Source organism: Bufo gargarizans, chromosome 2 (genome assembly GCF_014858855.1).
Source record: "Bufo gargarizans isolate SCDJY-AF-19 chromosome 2, ASM1485885v1, whole genome shotgun sequence".
NCBI lineage: Eukaryota > Metazoa > Chordata > Amphibia > Anura > Bufonidae > Bufo > Bufo gargarizans.
The window spans coordinates 701,050,051-701,071,519 of record NC_058081.1 but is presented as its reverse complement, the minus strand read 5'-3'; the positions used below and the strand labels follow the sequence as shown (position 1 = coordinate 701,071,519).

The 21,469-nt window shown below is 47.4% G+C and overlaps 1 protein-coding gene across 12 annotated transcripts in view; it reads right to left on the bottom strand.

The window, feature by feature from the left end:
* HSPG2 (heparan sulfate proteoglycan 2) overlaps window positions 1-21,469 on the bottom strand; it is a 122,916-nt gene that overhangs the window by 48,707 nt on the left and 52,740 nt on the right. For 6 of the 12 annotated variants that reach the window (XM_044282440.1, XM_044282445.1, XM_044282443.1 and 3 more), the window contains 39 exons: window positions 20,194-20,354; window positions 19,883-19,921; window positions 18,953-19,078; window positions 18,702-18,821; window positions 18,010-18,282; window positions 17,163-17,282; window positions 16,930-17,061; window positions 16,507-16,651; window positions 16,282-16,430; window positions 16,021-16,167; window positions 15,739-15,896; window positions 15,417-15,596; window positions 14,566-14,762; window positions 14,278-14,425; window positions 13,932-14,059; window positions 13,762-13,848; window positions 13,293-13,354; window positions 12,964-13,031; window positions 12,720-12,860; window positions 12,444-12,626; window positions 12,047-12,226; window positions 11,728-11,846; window positions 11,534-11,645; window positions 10,060-10,173; window positions 9,860-9,981; window positions 9,689-9,775; window positions 9,528-9,577; window positions 9,357-9,451; window positions 9,137-9,277; window positions 8,809-9,000; window positions 7,623-7,661; window positions 6,179-6,283; window positions 5,410-5,670; window positions 5,214-5,297; window positions 5,005-5,088; window positions 4,713-4,805; window positions 4,411-4,491; window positions 4,093-4,323; window positions 3,843-3,956 (listed from right to left, as the gene is read on the bottom strand). In XM_044282440.1, the coding sequence (XP_044138375.1) occupies window positions 3,843-3,956; window positions 4,093-4,323; window positions 4,411-4,491; window positions 4,713-4,805; window positions 5,005-5,088; window positions 5,214-5,297; window positions 5,410-5,670; window positions 6,179-6,283; window positions 7,623-7,661; window positions 8,809-9,000; window positions 9,137-9,277; window positions 9,357-9,451; window positions 9,528-9,577; window positions 9,689-9,775; window positions 9,860-9,981; window positions 10,060-10,173; window positions 11,534-11,645; window positions 11,728-11,846; window positions 12,047-12,226; window positions 12,444-12,626; window positions 12,720-12,860; window positions 12,964-13,031; window positions 13,293-13,354; window positions 13,762-13,848; window positions 13,932-14,059; window positions 14,278-14,425; window positions 14,566-14,762; window positions 15,417-15,596; window positions 15,739-15,896; window positions 16,021-16,167; window positions 16,282-16,430; window positions 16,507-16,651; window positions 16,930-17,061; window positions 17,163-17,282; window positions 18,010-18,282; window positions 18,702-18,821; window positions 18,953-19,078; window positions 19,883-19,921; window positions 20,194-20,354 (5,068 nt within the window). The remainder of the gene's footprint in view (window positions 1-3,842; window positions 3,957-4,092; window positions 4,324-4,410; window positions 4,492-4,712; window positions 4,806-5,004; window positions 5,089-5,213; window positions 5,298-5,409; window positions 5,671-6,178; window positions 6,284-7,622; window positions 7,662-8,808; window positions 9,001-9,136; window positions 9,278-9,356; window positions 9,452-9,527; window positions 9,578-9,688; window positions 9,776-9,859; window positions 9,982-10,059; window positions 10,174-11,533; window positions 11,646-11,727; window positions 11,847-12,046; window positions 12,227-12,443; window positions 12,627-12,719; window positions 12,861-12,963; window positions 13,032-13,292; window positions 13,355-13,761; window positions 13,849-13,931; window positions 14,060-14,277; window positions 14,426-14,565; window positions 14,763-15,416; window positions 15,597-15,738; window positions 15,897-16,020; window positions 16,168-16,281; window positions 16,431-16,506; window positions 16,652-16,929; window positions 17,062-17,162; window positions 17,283-18,009; window positions 18,283-18,701; window positions 18,822-18,952; window positions 19,079-19,882; window positions 19,922-20,193; window positions 20,355-21,469) is intronic. The other 6 variants (XM_044282442.1, XM_044282450.1, XM_044282444.1 and 3 more) reach the window with 4 other exon arrangements.

Here is a 21,469-nt window from a genome sequence, read left to right as displayed (position 1 = left end):
TCCGGTCAAACCCGAAATTCCCTCAGATGGTGGTTTCAGCTACCAGCAGGGAAGTCTATGACCCAACCAGCTTGGGTCATATTGACTACAGACGCGTCCCTTGTAGGCTGGGGCGCTCACCTGGACGGATCCCCAATTCAGGGATCTTGGTCTCCTCTGGAGCGGCATCTTTCCTCCAATCTTCGCGAGATGCGAGCTATCCGGCTAGCCCTCCTTCACTTTGCGCCTCAGATCCGGGGCAAAGCAGTGAAAGTCCAGTCAGACAATATGACTGCTGTCCTCTATATAAACAAACAGGGAGGCACAAGATCATTGCCCCTTCTGTCAGAGATCGGGGTAATTCTTCGGTGGGCAGAGCTGAACCTTTCCCATCTATCTGCCGTTCATATTCGAGGCTCCCTCAATATGATAGCGGACCGCTTAAGTCGAGGATTACCGACCATGGAGTGGTCTCTGCATCCGGAGATCTTCAGGCAGCTAGTTCACAGATGGGGTATGCCAGAAGTGGATCTCATGGCAACCAGGTTCAACGCCAAGGTGATGAGGTTCTGTTCCCTCTACAGGGAAGACAACCCCCTGGCGATAGATGCTCTGTCAATACCGTGGAGGTTCAGGCTGGCTTACATCTTCCCTCCCTTTTCCATGATACCGAGGGTATTGATGAAAATCCGTCAGGATCAGGCATCGGTAATAGCCATCATACCGTTTTGGCCCAGAAGATCCTGGTTTACCCAGCTCATTCAGATGAGTCGGGGACAATACTGGAGACTCCCCCCGGAGCAGACCCTGGTGTCGTGGGACACTCACCTCTGCCCAGATCTGCACAGGTTCAACCTGACAGCCTGGAGGTTGATCAGTCCCTTCCCAACATAGAAGGGCTTTCCGAGTCGGTCCTGAGAACTTTGTCGCATTCCCGAGCAGAGTCTACAAAGAAGGCCTACTCCAGGATCATGAGAATCTTCGAGGCATGGTGTGATTCCAGACAGGTGGCGTCTGCAGATCCGCCCCTTCCTGCGATACTTCAATTTCTTCAGGATGGATTAGATAGAGGCCTATCTCCAGCTACCTTGAAGGTACAGGTTTATGCCATCTCGGCCTGTCTCAACAGGCCACATTCTCGGGACCCACTCATCAAACGCTTCCTGAAGGGAGCTGAAAGACTAAAGCCTACTATACTGAAACCTATCCCCCAGTGGGATCTTTCAGTAGTGCTCAGGGGGCTAGCATCTCCCTCCTTCGAGCCCTTGGAGGAGGTAAATTTTAAATTTCTGACTTTAAAGATGGTCTTTCTTCTGGCTATAGCTTCAGCCAAAAGAGTTTCTGAATTGCAGACTTTTTCCGCAAATCACCCGTACATTATTTTTCTACAGGATAGAGTACTCCTGAAGTTTTTACCTTACTTCAGGCCTAAGGTGCCTACTTTCCAGAACATCAATCAGGTAATATCTTTACCAGTTTTGTTTACAGCCTCCTCCTCTGATACTCCAGCTAGAGACCCGCTGGATATTTCAAGATGCCTCCAGATCTATGTGGATAGATCTAGTGAGTTCAGGAAAGATGAGAATCTTCTTATCCTGTTTGCCGGTAAGTCTAAAGGCCGTAAAGCGTCTAAAGCCACCATTAGTCGCTGGATCAAGGAGGCCATTTTGGAAGCTTTCGTCTCCCAATCCTTAGATCCTCCCGAGTTTGTGAGGGCCCATTCTACTAGGGCGGTCTCCACCTCGGTTGCGGAGAGAAGACTCCTCCCCTTAGAGTTGATCTGTAAGGCGGCCTCCTGGAGCTCTGAGTCAACCTTCATCTCCCATTATAGGATAGATGCTAGGATGGCAGAGTTTTCGGCTTTTGGGCAGACTGTTCTTAGTTCTGCCAGGCATGAGGACCCTCCCTAGGGGATTCTTCTTGCTATCTCCCCATCTGTGCTGCTGTTGAGGACGTAAGGGAATCGTTAATTTCTAACGATAATTTGTTTTCCCTTAGTCCTAACAGCAGCACACAAATATCCCACCCTAAATACATTATGCTTGTTAAAAACACGGTGGGCTGGGGGGTGATCTCCTCCCTTTCAGGGAGCTGAAGATCGTTTATTGGTTCTTGGGCTCATTAAAATTCCGCCGGTCCTACCAGTCCACAGGGGCAGTTAACCCCATCTGTGCTGCTGTTAGGACTAAGGGAAAACAAATTATCGTTAGAAATTAACGATTTTTTTAGATAGGAATTTTGGGTTTTCATGAGCTGTATGCCAAAATCATCAATAGTAAAACAATAAAAGGCTTGAACTACTTCAGTTGGTGTGTAATGAATCTAAAATATATGAAAGTCTAATGTTTATCAGTACATTACAGAAAATAATGAACTTTATCACAATATGCTAATTTTTTTAGAAGGACCTGTATAGCTCAGCTCAGCTCAGGCCTAGACAGTTATGTCCAGTTCAGTCTGAGTCTGCAGTGAGTGCAGTCTTTAGCTCTCAGCCAGTCTTCAGCCCAAAGCTGAAGTGGGCCACATACTCAGCAGTATATTAATGCAGAAAGCACTAAAGAAGCAGACCCCCAAAGGGTTACGGCCATCGCTATACGCGCCTTAGGACCTTTGGAGCTAAAAGTGAAGTATTTATCAGACTCCGGCAGCCTCACTAACCTGCACTGGGATAACTGGGACCAGCATAAAAGTCCTCTACCAGTAAGCATAAAACCTATATCATTAATGAGAGACAGACATCACACCTGTGAGCAGTGGACCTCTTGCAGCTTTACCTCTGTCCATTGTAAAGAGACTGTATTTCATATCTGGATGTACTAGAGACTGTTCTATACTTGGATGTTACTGTTACCAGGAGCAACGTTCAGTAAAAGTTATAAGCTGGATTGCACCATCCTCGTCTCAGTCTCCAATTCCTCAGTTAACACTACAGTAAATGGTTGTACCACCATAAAAGGTACTGGCGTCACGACTACAAGGGACCTTGCCATAGGCACATTAATACAGACCATCAAGGGCACCTCGAACCACCATCTGGCCTGTGTCCCTTACACCCGAGTGTGCCCCAGAGAATTCCTGTGCCGTTCTCCTGATCACTTATGCGAGCCTGCCCAGGGACGACATAACCGTGAGTAACCAAAACTGTATTTACCTCGGCCCACCTAAGTCTCACACCATGACCTCACGTATAATTCCCCTGTCGGTCTGGCATACCGCACATTTCCTCTGCGGTGTGCAGCACCAGAGAGGGGATTTCAGTAGATGGACCCTGGGCCCATCATGTATTAATGGGCATCTGTCAGCGGGTTTGGTCCTAGAAACTGGTTGACCTGTTGCATGTGCGCTTGGCCGTTGAAGGCATCTGTATTGGTCCCGTGTTCAGATGTGCCAGCATGGCTGAGAAAGATGAACTTTTAATATATGCAAATAACCTTCGAGGAGCAATGGAGGCGTTGCCGTTACACCTATAGGCTCAGCTCTCTTTACAACTGCTGCACCCCCTGCACTTTGACAGGGCCAGGTAGTGGAAACTGCATCACACTTGGCCCCAATCAAAGTCCAGAGGACGCAGCAGTTTCAGAGAGAGCTGAGCCTCTAGGTGTAACGGCAACACCCCTGTTGCTCCTCAGAGCTTATTTGCATATATTAAAAGTTCATCTTTCTCAGCAATGCGGGCATATATGAACATGGGACCAACACAGATGCCTTCAGATGCCAAGCGCACATGCAACAGGTCAGCCAGTGTCATAGGTACAAAACTGCTGACAGATGCCCTTTAAACTGTAGGAGAAAAATAACATATACAGTATTCCTATAATACAGCCACTGTAAAGTCCCCTGGGGTCACAGCTGAGAACGCTTACCGAACAGACACCAGTCTCTGGGTGACAAGTCTCAGAGTGCCCGTTACAATCACAGGGCTCGCAGTGTCCAAGGTATAGGCCTCCTCCGGTGCGGGTGTAGCCGGGGGCACAGTCCTATGATAGAAGACATACTTGGTGACACAAGATCAGGGTGGATCAACACACAAAGAGCAAACAGAGCCCATTCCCCTTGTGAGGCATCCCTTGAAAGAAGATCAGATTCAGGGGGCTTTATCTCTTATGGCCTTACCTGGCAGGACAATCCTCTGTAGCCAGGGGGGCAGCGGCACTCCTCTACCTCCAGGGCCTGAGGAAGGCTGGTGTATGAGGGCCCAGCGGTCTCCATGCTCACACCAGTAATGCTAGCAGATATCATGTCAGTGGAGTAAGATGCTCGTATGAGAATCTCGTTTAGATCTGCCAGCGCCATCATCAGGTGCTCCCGCGTGGCCTGCTGCCCATCTGGGCGCTTCCATTGACTCTGTGGGAAGGAGAGGTTACGTAAATATTAAACCAAACGGTGATCATGGCACGGTGCATAGAAAGGTATTTCCAAGCACAATCTCACCTCTCTAAATGCAATCTCAAAGGTTTTGGTCTCACGTGGGCGCAGTTCAGTCTGGTAGGCCACCAAGGTGATGTCATTGCCCTGGAAATGAATACAGGTATGACCGGTTGGGTACTAACAACGCAATCATGGCATCGGTCGGCTACTGCCATACGAATAAATGGACCCTCATCATAAGATCAGGGTCAGCTGCCTCCATGACAGCACAATGACTGGGAGACAGGTAGGGCGGCTTCTGTCATTCTCCATCATGGCAGCAGTCCTGAGGCGGTAACAAGGAAAAGCTAAAGCTCGGCTTTTACCGTGATCTGAACATCAGCATCGGGCAGCGGAGATCCCCGGATTCCAGATGTGTAGGCCAGCGTGTAGCGGAGCGTTCCACCATAAGACATCACCTGCAACAGGAATATGAGGACTAATCAGAAATTCTGCAAGTTTCTTTCATGGAAAAGGCTAAAAAAAATACCCTGCGACTGTGATCCAGATGTATCGCTGGGGGAGAACACAAGGAGGGTAATGAGAGGAACTGCCTTAGGAAACAAGTATGGTGTCTGATCTCCCAGTGGAGGCATAAGGGGCAGTCGGTGTCTTTACCTTATCCCCAAGGAAAACCTTAGGTAAGGACCAGTAGAAAACCCCTTCGGGGAACAGAGAGAAGCCCTTGTAGACCAGAGAGTACTAGGAAGAGAACAGATCATGATTGCAACGTCAGACCAACCAACATTGTCCCATGTACACACAGGACCTGCACCCCTAACTGCACGCCTCATGCATCAAGCACAGCACACGGCGTGGCTTTGTACCTTTTCAGCTCCTCTTAATCCCGGCGTCTGAGAGATTAGGACATTAGTAGAGTCCTGACGAGCTGACCGCGCAGATGCTCCGGCCTTGAGGTATGGAAATGGAGGGTTACGAAACTGAAGTATACGGCGCACTAATAGACAACCACCACAAGCACAAAGAGAAGTCCGGCCATGGGCATACAGGAGGGGGTCGTACCTCATGTGTAGCTCTTTGGGGCAAGTGGCCCGGGGCAGCAGATAGAGGAAACGTGTGAGCTCTTGCCCGAGACTGTGCGTTATCTTGGGTATGATGACGGCGCAGAGGAGGCGATGGTGGACCTGCAGGTGCCACTACAGAAGATGGCGGGAGAACTGAGCCGCCCTCCGAGACATTTGTTTTGTCTCGTGATGGACCAGAGGAAAAGCTGGAGATAAGCGCCCAGACCTCACGGTCCGTTTCTTCCTGCTCTTTATCCATCTACAGCCAAATTCCCGAGTGCAGCAGGCAAAGGAAAGAGAAGGAAGTAAATAGAAAGGAACGAAAGGAGAACGCCGGAGACAAAACAAAAACGATAGTGTGAGATGTAGAGAGATAAGCGGTGCCTCACATACAACAGTATCAAGGGGGGTGTAATAAGCTCATAGACAAATGCAAGGGTTAATGCATGGAAACACAAGAGCCTAAAGTGTTCTATAGTCAATACAATGGGGAACCGGCTCCATTAGCGACAAAGCTCTGTATGTACAGAAGACATGTACGACCGCCCTGCGTCACTCACCATCCATGCCAGATAAAGGGGTGGTTATGGTGGAGCAGTAGAATATAAAGCACAGAAAAAAACCATAAAATGTTTTAAGACTAAGGACAATACAGAAGGGGAGGGCTGGAGCGGATGGCAGGTTTCATTTTGTAAACTGCACTGGACTACAGAACGGGCATGTTGGCATGCACTGTAAGTAACGGCGGTGCCATGTAACCCAGCTACCTGGGCTTGTCGTCGGAATCGATGTTGAGGGTCATGGTTTTCTTCCAGGTCTCCGGAAGCAATTTTTCGGCGCATTTCCTCTTCTGTCAGCGATGATTCATTCTGCTGGATGTACAGGTTTGTTATCTATATCAATCCGAAGTCCATGAACTGTCGACCACGACCAGTACAGGATCCAACCCATTCAAGCACTTGGCATGCTCAGCAGGGGCGACGATCAGGAAAGGATCGGGTATGCTGACATGGGATAATTAGAGGATCAGGGGTACTGGAGAAGGAACACTGAAGGATGGGTATGCTGGGGCAGGAATATTAGAGGATGCGATATGCTGGGGCAGGATTATTACAGGATCCAGTATGCTGGGGCAGGATTATTAGAGGATCCAGTATGCTGGGGCAGGATTATTAGAGGATCCAGTATGCTGGGGCAGGATTATTAGAGGATCCAGTATTTTGGGGCAAAATTATTAGAGGATCCAGTATTTTGGGGCAAGATTATTAGAGGATCCAGTATTTTGGCGCAGGATTATTAGAGGATCAGGTATGCTGGGGCAGGAGCATTCGAGAACTGGTATGCTGGAGCAGGATTATTAGAGGATCAGGTATGCTAGGACAGGATTATTAGAGGATCAGGTATGCTGGGGCAGGATAATTGGAGGACAGGTATGCTGGGGCAGGATAATTGGAGGACCGGTATACTGGGACAGGATCATTGGAGGACAGGTATGCTGGGGCAGGATAATTGGAGGACAGGTATGCTGGGGCAGGATCATTGGAGGATCTGGTATGCTGGGGCAGGAGCACTGGAGGATGGGTATGCTGGGGGTGGAATTATTAGAGGATCAGGTATGCTGGGGTGGGATCAGTAAAGGATCAAATATGCTCGGCTGATGGACCACATGGAAATAGGATATGGCATGCTGGACTGATAAAACAGCGTCACAAAGAGGCCATAATCACTTGGTAGTTAAAGGGGTTGTCCAGGATTAGAAAAACACGGCTGCTTATTCCAAGAACAGCACCACGCCTGTCTATGGGTTGCGTCTGGTTTTGTAGCTCAGTTCCATGGAAGTGAATTGGACTGAGCTGTAATACCACACCCAACACCGTAAACCGGTGGGGTGCTATTTTTTTCAAAGAAAGCAGCCATTTTGTTTCTAATCCTGGAGAAACTTTCAAGCTATGAGGGCCACCAGAGAAAAACCACAGCACAGCAACAAAATAGCCAAAGCCAAAAAGGCCACTCCACCTCTTATTAACAACAATGGTCCCAATGCAATTCACATTCTATACAAAGAGAGACATTGAAGGAAACGTGTGGCTGGAGAATATATACACGTATAATACCCACACAATGTTCTCCATGCCAGGGATTTCCACTGTGTTACAACCACGAGCCAATAAAGCAGCACACGTTCATGCAGCAGCATGCACTGTCTAATACCTTGTGGGCCCGTCGCATGCGAGCAAAGAGCATCTCCTGCTGAGCATACAAAAGAAACAGAGATAAGATCAGCCTCCGACAGAGTCATCCAGAACGAGATGCCATACAGGATAAGGAGGCGACGGCTGGGGGGGGGAGGGGGGTGTTCATCAAGACATAGGCCCAGCCATGTCCAGAATGCAATATCATTGAACCTCTGTAACTGGGCATCCCCCCTCATTGGCAGGGTGTCAGGTCCACACAAAAGAGCTCACATCGATGCCCATCTTATAGGTTACAAATTATTTGCAACTGATCAGAAACCGATTAAGAAAGGATTCTGGAGTCGTTTCCAGAGCTCAGACGCATAAGGATCAATGTTCTATTAAGGTCACATACACGGCCATGGAGGAAAGTAGTCCAGACCACCAGACCCTGACTGTAGACAGCAGGTTGCTGTAGTCATATTCCAAGGGTTACCTCCACTAAAAGGGGTTCTCCGCATTTTTTGCTAGAATGCTCCTTCAGAGATAAGCTGATTACAGATGATCCTGCTGGTTGAAAATAGGTTTCCTAAGCCCGACAAGCCCTTAAATGGGGTTGGATGACTTCAACAAATATTCCCAATAGATCTTGGTCTATTTTGGTGTGACATACCATAACTTACACCTGCTGCTTGATTGACCACTGCGCCCATAGGGAACAAGATGTCAGCGGTGACACCATGTCCCCCACTTTCTGTGCTGTCCCTGGACAGATCCTCTTCTGTGCATGTGCTGAACAGTAGATGAATATATTCAGCACACGTGCAGAAGAGGATCTGACCAGGGACGGCACAGAAAGTGGTGGGGTGGATGAATGAGATCTTCTGTCATATAGGCACAGAAATGGATTCGGGGGCCTTCTACTGCATAGTGGGGTTAAATTATGGTGTGAACTACAAATATATCTAGAACCTAAAAACACAATAGGACCTACAGGGAAACATAAGTAGAAAGTGGCCAAGCCCTTTAAGATTTAAGGCATTTCTCTGTATTTTATGCTGAAAATAGAAATGGAATAGATATTCAGTGCACCGCATCTGCTTGCCTTGGGGCCAGGTCTTCTGCAGGAGGTTCACTTTCCTGCACTCTAGATGGAAGTGCAGAGTCTAGAGGAAAAGCTCCAGAGCGCTGCTCCCCCCACGGTCGGAATCATAGGTTATTACCTTATCCCCCTGGTAGCTCTCTGGAAGCTGCCAGTAAAAGGACTCCTGCCCCAGCTGGTCAAACTGTCGATAGGAGAGCTGCGGCCCATGAGTGGACATCTCCACAATGAATCCAGTGGTGATACGGACACTGCGTTGACGGTTGACTAGGGCAAAGTTCTGGAAGTTTCCGGGCAGGAATGGGCTAGTGATCTAGAATTGTGAGAAGAGAGATATAGATGGGGGTCACTAAGGGCTCAGTGATACAGTCCACAATCAATGTTATATAGGAGATCATACAACAACACCAATCATCCACAGCAAGTGTCCAGATCATCCAAAGACTCACCAGTTCACGATGGTAGCTGGAGCTGGAACATTGCTGGGTGACTCCCATACAGAAGCACGGCAAGCAGCCGTCTGGATTGTCTGCACTGAGGTAGAAGTGATTTGGGCGGCAGGTACTGCATGTAAGACCCTCCACATGGGGCTGAAGAAAGCAAGAGACAATCAGGTCCATGATTACCGATATACAATACATAAGACCTCAAATAAACAACGGCACCTACTTTACATGGACACTGGCGCCGGGAGTCACAGGTGTTACTAGTGCTGCCCCTCAGATCACAATGACAGCCTGTACTAGGGCCAGGACCAGAAGTCGCTGAAAGAACAACATATATAACTATAGGACACGTGACTACTATGTTCTTAAGCAGAGCAGCAGTTAAAGAACATACATGTGCAGGGCTGTCCTCGGACTGGGTCTCCTCTGTAACCAGGTGCACATCTGAAACAACACAGCATTTCATTGCCATCATATGGAGGCAGAAGAAGAAGTCAGAAACACACAAGCATGTAATAAGATCCCCACAGGAGGAGGCCAAAGAAAAAGCATCACCTCTCACACTGACGCCCAATGTATCCAACAGGACAGGAGTCACACGTGGCCTGACCGTCCGTGTCCAGGAAGCATGTGCCAAAATATCTAAAAGGGAAAGCATAGCTCATGTAAGAGGCAGGTGGGCACAAACCTCATCCACTACAGACTAAAGTGCAACCATTAACATACTGGCTGGATGTGCCTTGGCATGGGCAAGGCTGGCAGTCTCCTGGACTTCCACGTCTCGGGTCTCCATAGAAGCCAGGCTTACAACGCTCACATTTGGCTCCCTCCGTATTGTGTTGGCAGTTCTGCAAAGAATCAATTTAGAGTTGAGCTTTGTGTTGCTCAATGGAGACATCCAGGGCCAGCATCTAACAAGCACTCACCAGGCATTCTCCCGTCTCTCCATCACACTCTGTGGAGTGGCCACCACAATGACAGCGCTCACAGGTACCCAGGTAAAGACCACTGGTGGAGCGGGTATAACCAATGTCACAGTCCTGCGCGGGAATAACACAGATTATTATTATTTATTATTAAAGCGCCATTCATTCCATAGCGCTGTACATATAAAAAGGGGTATACATACATAATACAGACAATTGCACTAATCATAAACAAAACGAGTTACAGACTTGTACAGAAGAGAGAGGACACTGCCCATGAGGGCTTACAATCTACATGGTATGGGAGAAGGACACAGTAGGTGCGGGTGAAGCTGGTCGTGGCGGTATAGAGGCAGCAGGGTCACTGGTTGTAGGCTTGTCTGAAGAGGTGGGTTTTCAGGTTTCTTTTGAAGGATTCCACTGTAGGTGAGAGTCTGATGTTGGGGTAGTGAGTTCCAGAGTGTGGGGGATGCACGGGAGAAATCTTGGATGCGATTGTGGGAAGAGGTGATAAGAGGAGAGAAGGAGGTCTTGTGAGGATCGGAGAGTGCGTGTGGGGATGTATCGGGAAAGTAGCTCAGAGATGTAGGGAGTGGACATGTTGTGGACGGCCTTGTATGTATTTGTTAGTACTTTGAAGTGAATTGGCTGGGCAATGGGAAGCCAGTGAAGGGATTGGCAGAGGGGAGAGGCAGAGGAGTAACAGGGTGAGAGGTGGATTAGTCGGGCAGCAGAGTTGAGGATAGATTGGAGGGGTGCAAGAGTGCTAGATGGGAGGCCACAGAGGAGGATGTTGCAGTAGTCTAGGCGGGAGATGATGAGGGCATGTACAAGCATTTTTGCAGATTCAAAGTTAAGGAAAGCGCGGATGCGGGAGATGTTTTTGAGTTGGAGGCGGCAGGTGGTGGAAAGGGCTTGGATGTGCGGTCAGAAGGAAAGGGCAGAATCCAAGGTCACTCCAAGGCAGCGGACTTGGTTGACCGGGGATAGTGTGCAGCCATTGATCGTGATAGATAGATCTGTTGGGGGGAGGGGGTTGAGCAAGATGGGGGAAAGATGATGAATTCTGTTTCATCCATGTTAAGTTTTAGAAAGCGAAAGGCGAAGAAGGATGATATAGAAGATAGACATTGTGGGATTCTGGATAGTAAGGTGGTGATGTCTGGACCAGAGAGGTAGATTTGTGTGTCGTCAGCATAAAAGTGATACTGAAAGCCATGGGACTCTATGAGCTGTCCCAGGCCAAAAGTGTAGATAGAGAAGAGCAGGGGTCCTAGGACAGATCCTTGCGGGACACCAACAGAGAGGAAATGAGACGAGGAGGTGGTGCGGGAGTGGGAGACACAAAATGTCCGTTCTGTGAGGTATGATGTGATCCAGGAGAGGGCCAGGTCATTACTGATACATCAGCATCAGCATCATGCAGGTGTCATTACTGGAGGCCGAAAATATATGATGTATTAACTCCACGTACCTGGCAGGATGGTCCCGTGTAGCCGACTGGGCAAGCACACTGCTCCACCTCTACCGCTTGCTGCAGTCCTGTGGAGTGAGGCACCGCAATGTCCATGTGGATGTTAGAAATTCTGAAAGTAAAAGCACCGCAAGTGTCAGAGAGCTGCATGGACCAACACTGGGTGTCTATGATGCTGGGTCAGTCTTCATTACCTGCTTTCAATCATCCTCTCAGCATAGGATGCCCGGACCATCAGAACATCAATATCCGCAAGGGCCATCAGCAGGTGTTCACGGGTGGCATCCTGACCATCGGTCCGCCGCCATAAACTCTGTCAAAGAGAACTGCAGTGTCAACAGGGATCTTTAACAAGAGTTATTGCTGGTAAAGGTGATGCAAGCACTTACTAAGCATATGGCAGCAGTTACTTTCCTACTAGTCCTATAGATCTATGAGATTACTCCCTGTACTACAATGTTTTGAAAGATTATGAAGTATTCAGTGTGTGCACATGGCGGTACATCATCTCACCTCACGGAAAGGAACGGTGATTGTAATCGGGAAGCCGGGAGCTGTCTGAATGTTTGCATAATGCTCCAGAAAGATTCCGTTGCCCTGCAAAACGACGTACGGCTGTGCGTCCAGAGTCTGGGCCCCCAAAGAGGCTTCATATGTGATGGTGTAACGCAGTTCTCCGCCGTAAGATGTCACCTGTAACAGATAATTTCCAAAAATTACAACTAAACATGGAAATTTAATGTAGGACCTTTCCTAGCGAGTCACCACAATGAATTATCTACAAGTGAAAACAACCTCCTGTGGTGCTTCGGCTCTGTAGTCAGGGGCTGGTGATACCCCTACGAGCTGAGCATGTAGACCTATGCATTGGTGCATTAAACTCTCATTTAGAGAAAGGTCTCACACGTACCTTGTCTCCCTTGAATCGCTCTGGCAGCACCCAGAAATAGACATCTTGGGGGACGTTGTTAAAAGCGCTAAATGTCAGCTCTGAAGGACCCGTGATGCTTATGCCCTCACTGAACGTTCGGGTACTGGCTGCATTGGAGATGGAAAACGGCACTCTCTCGTGACTGTCATAGGTGGAACGGACCTATAAGGATCGAGAAGTCAGGACAGGCCACACAACAGGCGCAGGTGAAGAACGGGTCACCGCGAGCTCTACACGCATTAGGATCTCACAGACCTGATCTCGGTTCCAGTAAGAGCTTGAACACTCCCGGGTGACTCCCATGCAAAAACATTTCAAGCAGCCATTTGGGTTTTTCTCATTGAGGTAGAAAGTTCCACTTTTACATTCATTGCACAGCCTTCCTGAGACATGCGGCTGGAAGAAAGAAAGGTGACGAGTGCTGCTGATGAAGGGGAAAATATCCAAGACACAACAAGACATCATTATTATAAAGAGACCTTGGTGTTCGGCCCCTTACCTTGCACACACAAGCATTAGGAGATGACACGGCGCTACCCCTCTCATCACAGATCCCCGTGGTACCAGCTAGAACATACAAGAAAGTTCTGTGCTTGAAAGAGAAATACAAAATCCCCCAATCTACACACAGAGGACATCCTGAGGTCACTGGATGACAACATATATGATCAAAAGTAATTTCCTCCAGATGATTTCTCTACAGGGAAAGAAATGAGGGAGAATGCTGGACTCTCATCATCCCCAGGCACAGCAACGTCCTGTGCTCAGAAGAATAGCATATTCATCATACTTCAATTCAAGCCCAGAGAATGATGACCATGTACTAACCAAAAGTCTTCTCACACTGTCCTCCAGGCTTCATAGGATCTCCTTCATATCCCACCGCACATCTAGGAGGAGACATAGGCTGCAATCAATGAGATGCCAGTATCCAATAGCAGATCACATGTTACTTGTGATCCACCCATGCTACACGCCACTACTGGCATATGGGTCCCTGGACCGTAGTACTACTAATCACTGACCACCAGATTAGACAGGCATTAAAGCTGACCATCCAGAGTAATCTTCCTTGACTCCTCCAATAATTGTTCGGAGGGAGAGAAGTATACTCTGATGAAACAGGTACACCTCCAGTATATCTGATCATGGCTTCCCCAGATGAGAGACATGGGGGAAAGCCAGGCTGAGGTCACATTTAGGGCGATTACTAGAAAGGACTGTCAGCACAAACCTCACGTCTATTCCCATCTTCAGCCCTTGCACCACAAGTCCAAATGTCCCTGGATAATGTTACCTTTCGCACCGCCGTCCGGAATAACCCACCAGACAGTTATCACAGGTGGGCTGTCCATCAGTGTCCAAAAAGCAGGTGTCTGAATACCTGAAGAGACAACTCAAGTTAACCTGCCGCACAGCTCCATGCACTGGCTGCACCACTACCACTCCATATAATGAGCCACTGACCTGCGGCGGGGGTCCATAAGTGGGCAGGGACATGGTCGACAGGCATCTGCAGTACCTCTGGTGGGGTCTCCGAAAAAGCCTGACTTACATTTATTGCACTGTGGACCCTCAGTGTTGTGTTGGCAATTCTGAAAGACAAGAAGGGATAGGATAAAGCATCAACTACTATGAATAAGCACTTCTCTACGTCTACAAGGCATCAGAAGGAGTGACACTTACTACTGAGGACTCATTAAGGGAATCCAGTAGAAAAACAGTAAAAACCTAGCCTATAATACCAGACCCTGCATCCAGCAGGCTCTAGAACAGGGTCATCGATAAAATCACAAGTTATCTGCCCACTTACTATGCAGTAGCCGCTCTCAGAGTCACAGGAGCTGGCATGGCCGTTACAATTACATCCAGAGCAAGTACCCAGGAAAGGTCCACCGGGGATGCGTTCGAACTGTGGGGAGCAAGTCTCACAGGAGAGGCCGGAATAGCCAGTGGGGCATCTAAAATGAACAAATGAGCAACCAAGAATCAACCACCAGGTAAGGTTATATACTAGTCAATGACAGGGTGATGGTCTCTCTGCAGATCGCATTGCAGGTCCCACAATACTTGCTTCACCCACAGAGCTCTGAACACTGACCTGCACTCCTCAACGCCCATGGCCACCCCCAGCTGTGTGTACTCCACAGAGGTTGTGTCCATGACAATGTCTGCCAGCCCCACGCTGGCCATTTTGTTGTCATAAACTGTCTGAATCATTATGGCTTCCAGATTCTGAAGAGTCATCAAGAGGTCCTCACGGGTGACTGCTGCTCCAGACTCATGCTGCCAGTGTTCCTGCAGACGGGAGAAGACAAGCAATGTATTGAAAGTCACTGTAAAACTTCTAGGCTCCACATTACCTGAAGTGGTAATAGGACACCCTAGATTATAAAAAACCAAAGCTTATTTCATTCAGAAATGGCGCCACGCCTGTCCACTGGTAGCATGTGGTTTTGCAGCTAAGCTCCATTCATGCCGATGAAGCAGAGCTGCAATACACGCTCCGTGGACAGGTGTGGCACTGTTTATGGAAGAAAGCAGCCATCTTTTAGTAATCTTGGACAACCCCATTCATCTCCTGCAGATGTGTCCCAGGCTTCAGCCAGACTGATTACTACTGCAACTCAAGTAAGAAAAGAAGCTAGCTACTTCCATTCATTCACCATTGTCACTTGACTTCTAACTTTTTTAATCCAGTAACTTCACAGACTAGAACTGTGGGTTAAGGTGGTGCTCTTCCTGACATATGCATGATGGACAAGAAGGAGGACTAGGTGACAGAAAAAGCTAATATGGCTGGCAACAGTTACTATCAGACAGCTACTTGCCTGTCCCAGAGACTGAAGGCAGGAAGAGTCTGGATCACAAAGAGGTTGGAGGCTGCACCCAGTGACAGTACAGGAGGTGTCCGGAGTGTTGTCAGGTGTATATTTGTGTCTTGAAACTCACCTCTGTGAATTGGACTTCCCGCTGGTTCACAGTGGTTGGCTGGGTAGATGACTGGACTCGATAGATAAGTTTCTGCCCATTTCCGATTATAACTACATCAGGCTTCCTCACAGGCTCTGACAGGCCACGTGTCAGGCCATAACGAACTTTATAACGGAGGGAGCCTCCATACGAGTCCACCTGGAATGAGATGTAAGATCATAAGACACCAGACCAAAGTCAATAACAGCGTGCAAGAAGACAACAGCCCAAAGTCACCGACAGCGTGCAAGAAGACAACAGCCCAAAGTCACCGACAGCGTGCAAGAAGCCCAGTGTTTACCTTATTCCCCAAAAACTGTGATGGCAGCGTCCAGAAGGATTCCTGACTCAGAAACCTCCGAGACAGGTCGACCAGTTGGAACTCTTCTACACTAGTGTCAATCTGGAGTTGATTTGAGGATAATGGAGGAAATCCCTGGTGAGAGGATACGTTCACTCCTAAAATGATAAATAGGTGGCATCAAATTCTAAACTAAAGGTGCATCAAGCATATGGACGACTGACATTTCACTAGAATCAACTCAATGCAAAAATTTCCAGGGTGGAAAACATTGGGACCCACCTTTAAAGTCATCTATAACATCAAATCGGAGTCTGATCTGGTTTCTGTAACGACCGGTTTGATGGCAAACCTTGGCAACACCAAAGCAAAAGCAGGGAATGCATCGGGAGTTGTCTTGCACGTGAAAGAATCCTTCAGAGCATGGACCTGTCAAAAAACAGCCCAAATACTAATGGTTTCATCCTGAGCAGAGCTGTTATTTCTGATGGTGGTGACATCTTTCATCCAGCTCCGACTTCTTGTACCATTCTCATACATTACCTTCAGACTTTAAGGAGAGGACACCATCAGGAATTCCAAACACCATTCCCTTAGCATTAATGGCTTCACACGAGTAAGCGCCTTGATCCGCTTCCTTTACATCTCGAATGATGAGTGTGCCATGTCCGTTCTCGCTGGTCATCGACACTCTGAGGAAACCATTCACAAATTATCATCCCCCTCACTATGTATTGGTAACTGGTAATATACTAACAGGTGTCATACCTGCTGCTAGTGGGGATGTGGCCCCAGTTCAATCTCCAAGTTATAATGGGCGTCGGGATTCCAATTGCCACACAAGTAAAGCGTACTGTCTCTCCCCGGGAAGCCATGATGCTCTCCTCAGGAGGTGTAATCACTTGAGGAGGACCTGAGAACAAGGAGATCATGTTAATCTCAAGTAATTTCAATGAAGAACCCTGATCACTAATGACCAGAGAATACAGACATGAAAATATAAAGAAATGATGATTACAAATGGTCACAGAACAGAAGTGTAACCCTGGAAGCTTCCAGGCTGTACATACATAACATTGAAAGTCCGCAGGGCATACTCCTAAGAGATCCAGGAGGCTACTGGATAATAAGGAACTTTTTAGGAGATGCAAAACAATATAAAAAGGGATGAAGAACAAGACTGTAACTTACTGCAGCCAATCTCATCTGAGCGGTCGGGGCAGTCGGCTTCCTCGTCACACTGGTAACTGGCCGGGATACAGGTCCGGGACTGTATACAGACAAACTGATCTGGGGCGCACATGTCACTTGGCCCTTTGGTGGCTGCATAAGATGTATAGGACAGTACATATCATCAGTACACATACATAGTCGGTACATTCCCGATGTCCAGTACGCTCACACAACTCCATAAGTGTACTCACGGCAGTTTATTTCATCAGAACCATCTCCACAGTCGTTGTCGCCATCACACCGCCAAAGTTTTAAGGCGCAGCGACCATTCTTGCACTTGAATTCATTGGGTTCACAGGGAGAGGGAGTTCCTGGGTAGAAGATGGTGAAGAAAAGTTAAGATACTTCTCCTTCCTTATGGAATGGTTTCCATACAGTCAGATGACACTGTGTAGTATTAGGGTGCAGCCTCACACTGCACCCTCTGATCAGGAATGGCCACCATACAATCAGATTGCACTGTGTATAGTATTAGGGTGTAGTGTTATCCCTCATGCTGCACCCCTTGATCAGGAATGGTCTCCATACAGTCAGATGACACAGTGTATAGTATTAGGGTGTAGTATTATCCCTCATGCTGCACTCCCTGATCAAGAATGGTCTCCATACAGTCAGATGACACTGTGTATAGTATTAGGGTGTAGTATTATCCCTCATGCTGCACTCCCTGATCAAGAATGGTCTCCATACAGTCAGATGACACTGTGTATAGTATTAGGGTGTAGTATTATCCCTCATGCTGCACCCCCTGATCAGGAATGGTCTCCATACAGTCAGATGACACTGTGTATAGTATTAGGGTGTAGTATTATCCCTCATGCTGCACTCCCTGATCAAGAATGGTCTCCATACAGTCAGATGACACTGTGTATAGTATTAGGGTGTAGTATTATCCCTCATGCTGCACCCCCTGATCAGGAATGGTCTCCATACAGTCAGATGACACTGTGTGCAGTATTATAGTGTAGGGTTATCCCTCATGCTGCACGCCTTGATGAGTCTGATAAAACGTATGAGAATTAAAATCCACAAACTCACCGCAGTTGAGCTCATCGCTGCCGTCCCTACAGTCCCGTTCTCCATCACAAAGATAGTCCCTGGGGATACACTGTCCATTCGGGCATCGAGCCTCTTCTCTCTTACAAGGGCGGACGGCATCTAATGGTGGCTTGGGAGTAAGGCGCGTCAGTGGTGTGGTCACAACAAGAGGGGGTCTTGTATAAATGGGGGGAGGAGGGGTGGTAATAGGTCTTCTAGTAATCACAGGTCTTGTGGTGAAAGGAGGACTGGTGACGATTTGTTGTGGTAAATCTGTGCAAGAAAATGTCAAATATCAGACATTGGATATAAAGCGACAGGGAGACGGAGTTATGGAAGGAGTCCCTGAACCCACAGTGTGTAAACATGGGGGCAAAACACCAAAATTATACAAGGTGAGATGAGAACATGAAGAATTCAAGGCGTTTCCTCACCTCAGAAACAGTTTATAATTTCTGGGATGTATCTGACCTCTGAGAGCCCCACCGATTACTAGAACTCCTTGGGTCCCCCCATCAGCTGGAGTCCCAAGCGAAAGCTGCTCTCACTCTACAGTATGTGACCCTTTATTTTCCAGTATTACTGATGTGCACAGCCACATAGGTCACTGGTAAAGCACCAGTAGTCTGGCACTAATTACCAATTCAAGATGGAATTCTCCTTGAAGTTCGGTTGCCTGTAAATTCTCTTACCGCACAACCCCTCATCGGATGAATCCAGGCAATCCGGGCGGCCATCACAATAATATGCTCTGGGAATACACTCTCCACTGCTGCAGGCAAACTCCGTATCTCCACATGTCTCGGGCTCAGCTGAAAGAATACGTTTCATGAATGACTTCCAGATCCCACATACCACTCCCCTAACATCCAGTACTAGACCTAGATCCATGGCTTTATTTATCTGCCCCAAGAGGTCACGCTCATCCACCAGCTTTACTCACAACATCTCTCTTCATCGGACATGTCCCGACAGTCGTGACGCCGATCACACCGAAATTCCAAGGGGACGCATTCGCCATTATTGCAGGTGAACTCGTCAGCGGAACAGGAACGTATTAAAGGTGGAACTACGGAGATATGAACAAAACTCAAAAGATGTATGAGCCGTCAGGAACACAGGGGGTAGCCCTCAACATCTCTGTGGGAGGAAAAATAACCACTGTATCCTTGTCCGTTCCGTACAGACTGGATATGAAAACAGCCGGCAAGTATATAACCCATTTATGTTACCAAGCCATATTATTCAGTGATAGAATGACACATGCTCATATCTGTTATCTCCATTTTTACAATCCTAAGGAATCCATTTAAATCACGAACATAAGGAGAGGATTTCACTAAAAACAAGAATGTTCCCATTCAATGACGACAAGCAGAGATCTTGAACATGGGGAGGAATCAACACACAAAATCTGGGACCAGCCCCATAAAGTGTACCTCTACTTCTGATATCACACTGGACATGACAGCGGGCATGGAGAGACAATCTTGTTTGCAGGGCAGTAAAGTCGACGTGGCAGTAGTACGACACCCAGAGAAAATCGTACACGGGTCCAATTTTGATTAATTGGACCCATATATCCAATACTCCAAGGCCATAATTTTCCAAGGCAACTGTGCCGACCAGAGTGCAAAATCATCTCTTCACATCCAACGTCAGATCCGTGGAAGATCATAAGTGGAAGCACACTTTAAATTATGTGGTTAAGGTCCACACCAGGAGAAGGTTATATCACACATTAGCTCAAGCACTCAAGAATCTTAAGAAGGGAGAGTGTCAGGGAAGGAGGAAGATGCAGGGAAGGCTGCAGGCAGGTCTCTGGTCATGTCAGCGCTCTGCACCCAGTCACAGCACAATGCAAGCATCTTACCTGTTGTCTCCATCCCAATGGGAGATGGAGGGGTTTGTGCTAGAAAGAAAGAATAGTTCAGGCTGTGTAGACGGATAGCAAGGAGAGAGACGAATATTATAAAAGTAAGAGAGGGTAACAACAAGGCCACCACCGGCCTTCAAAACAAAGATCTATAAGTGAATCAGACTGCAGCCCTGGATCATTCAGTCCACTGATACACTGAAGCACCCGCACACAGCTGACAGCGTAGACAGCATCTCCAACATGATGTGAATATGCATGAAAAAATATAAACCACTAAATTTGCCCCACAGATAAAGGATACTTACCAGCACCGAGACGCCGGAACTGGAAGCCCTCGACGGAGGTGACATAATTGGCAATAGAGCCACTGGCTATAACGGAGTACAAGATCTGGCGGATCTGAGCGTCGTTAGTGTTACCTTCCGATCCTACATCCAATTCCACAAACACAAAGTTATCAATGACCCTGCAGAGACAGGAGAGAAAGAACCATGAGGAGAAGATACATGATCGTACAGGAGATGTGAGGAGTATACACCATATAATACAGGGGATGTGAGGAGTATACATGGTATAATACAGGAGATGTGAGGAGTATACACCATATAATACAGGGGATGTGAGGAGTATACATGGTATAATACAGGGGATGTGAGGAGTATATAGGGTATAATACAGGGGATGTGAGGAGTATACACCATATAATACAGGGGATGTGAGGAGTATACAGGATATAATACAGGAGATGTGAGGAGTATACACCATATAATACAGGGGATGTGAGGAGTATACATGGTATAATACAGGGGATGTGAGGAATATACATGGTATAATACAGGGGATGTGAGGAGCATACATGGTATAATACAGGGGATGTGAGGAGCATACACTGTATAATACAGGGGATGTGAGGAGCATACATGGTATAATACAGGAGATGTGAGAAGTATATAGGATATAATACAGGAGATGTGAGGAGTATACACCATATAATACAGGGGATGTGAGGAGTATACACGGTATAATACAGGGGATGTGAGGAGTATACATGGTATAATACAGGGGATGTGAGGAGCATATATGGTATAATACAGGAGATGTGAGAAGTATATAGGATATAATACAGGAGATGTGAGGAGTATACACCATATAATACAGGGGATGTGAGGAGTATACATGGTATAATACAGGGGATGTGAGGAGTATACATGGTATAATACAGGGGATGTGAGGAGCATACATGGTATAATACAGGAGATGTGAGAAGTATATAGGATATAATACAGGAGATGTGAGGAGTATACACAGTATAATACAGGAGATGTGAGGAGTATACATGATATAATACAGGGGATGTGAGGAGTATACATGGTATAATACAGGAGATGTGAGGAGTATACACCATATAATACAGGGGATGTGAGGAGTATACATGGTATAATACAGGGGATGTGAGGAGTATATAGGGTATAATACAGGGGATGTGAGGAGTATACACCATATAATACAGGGGATGTGAGGAGTATACAGGATATAATACAGGAGATGTGAGGAGTATACACCATATAATACAGGGGATGT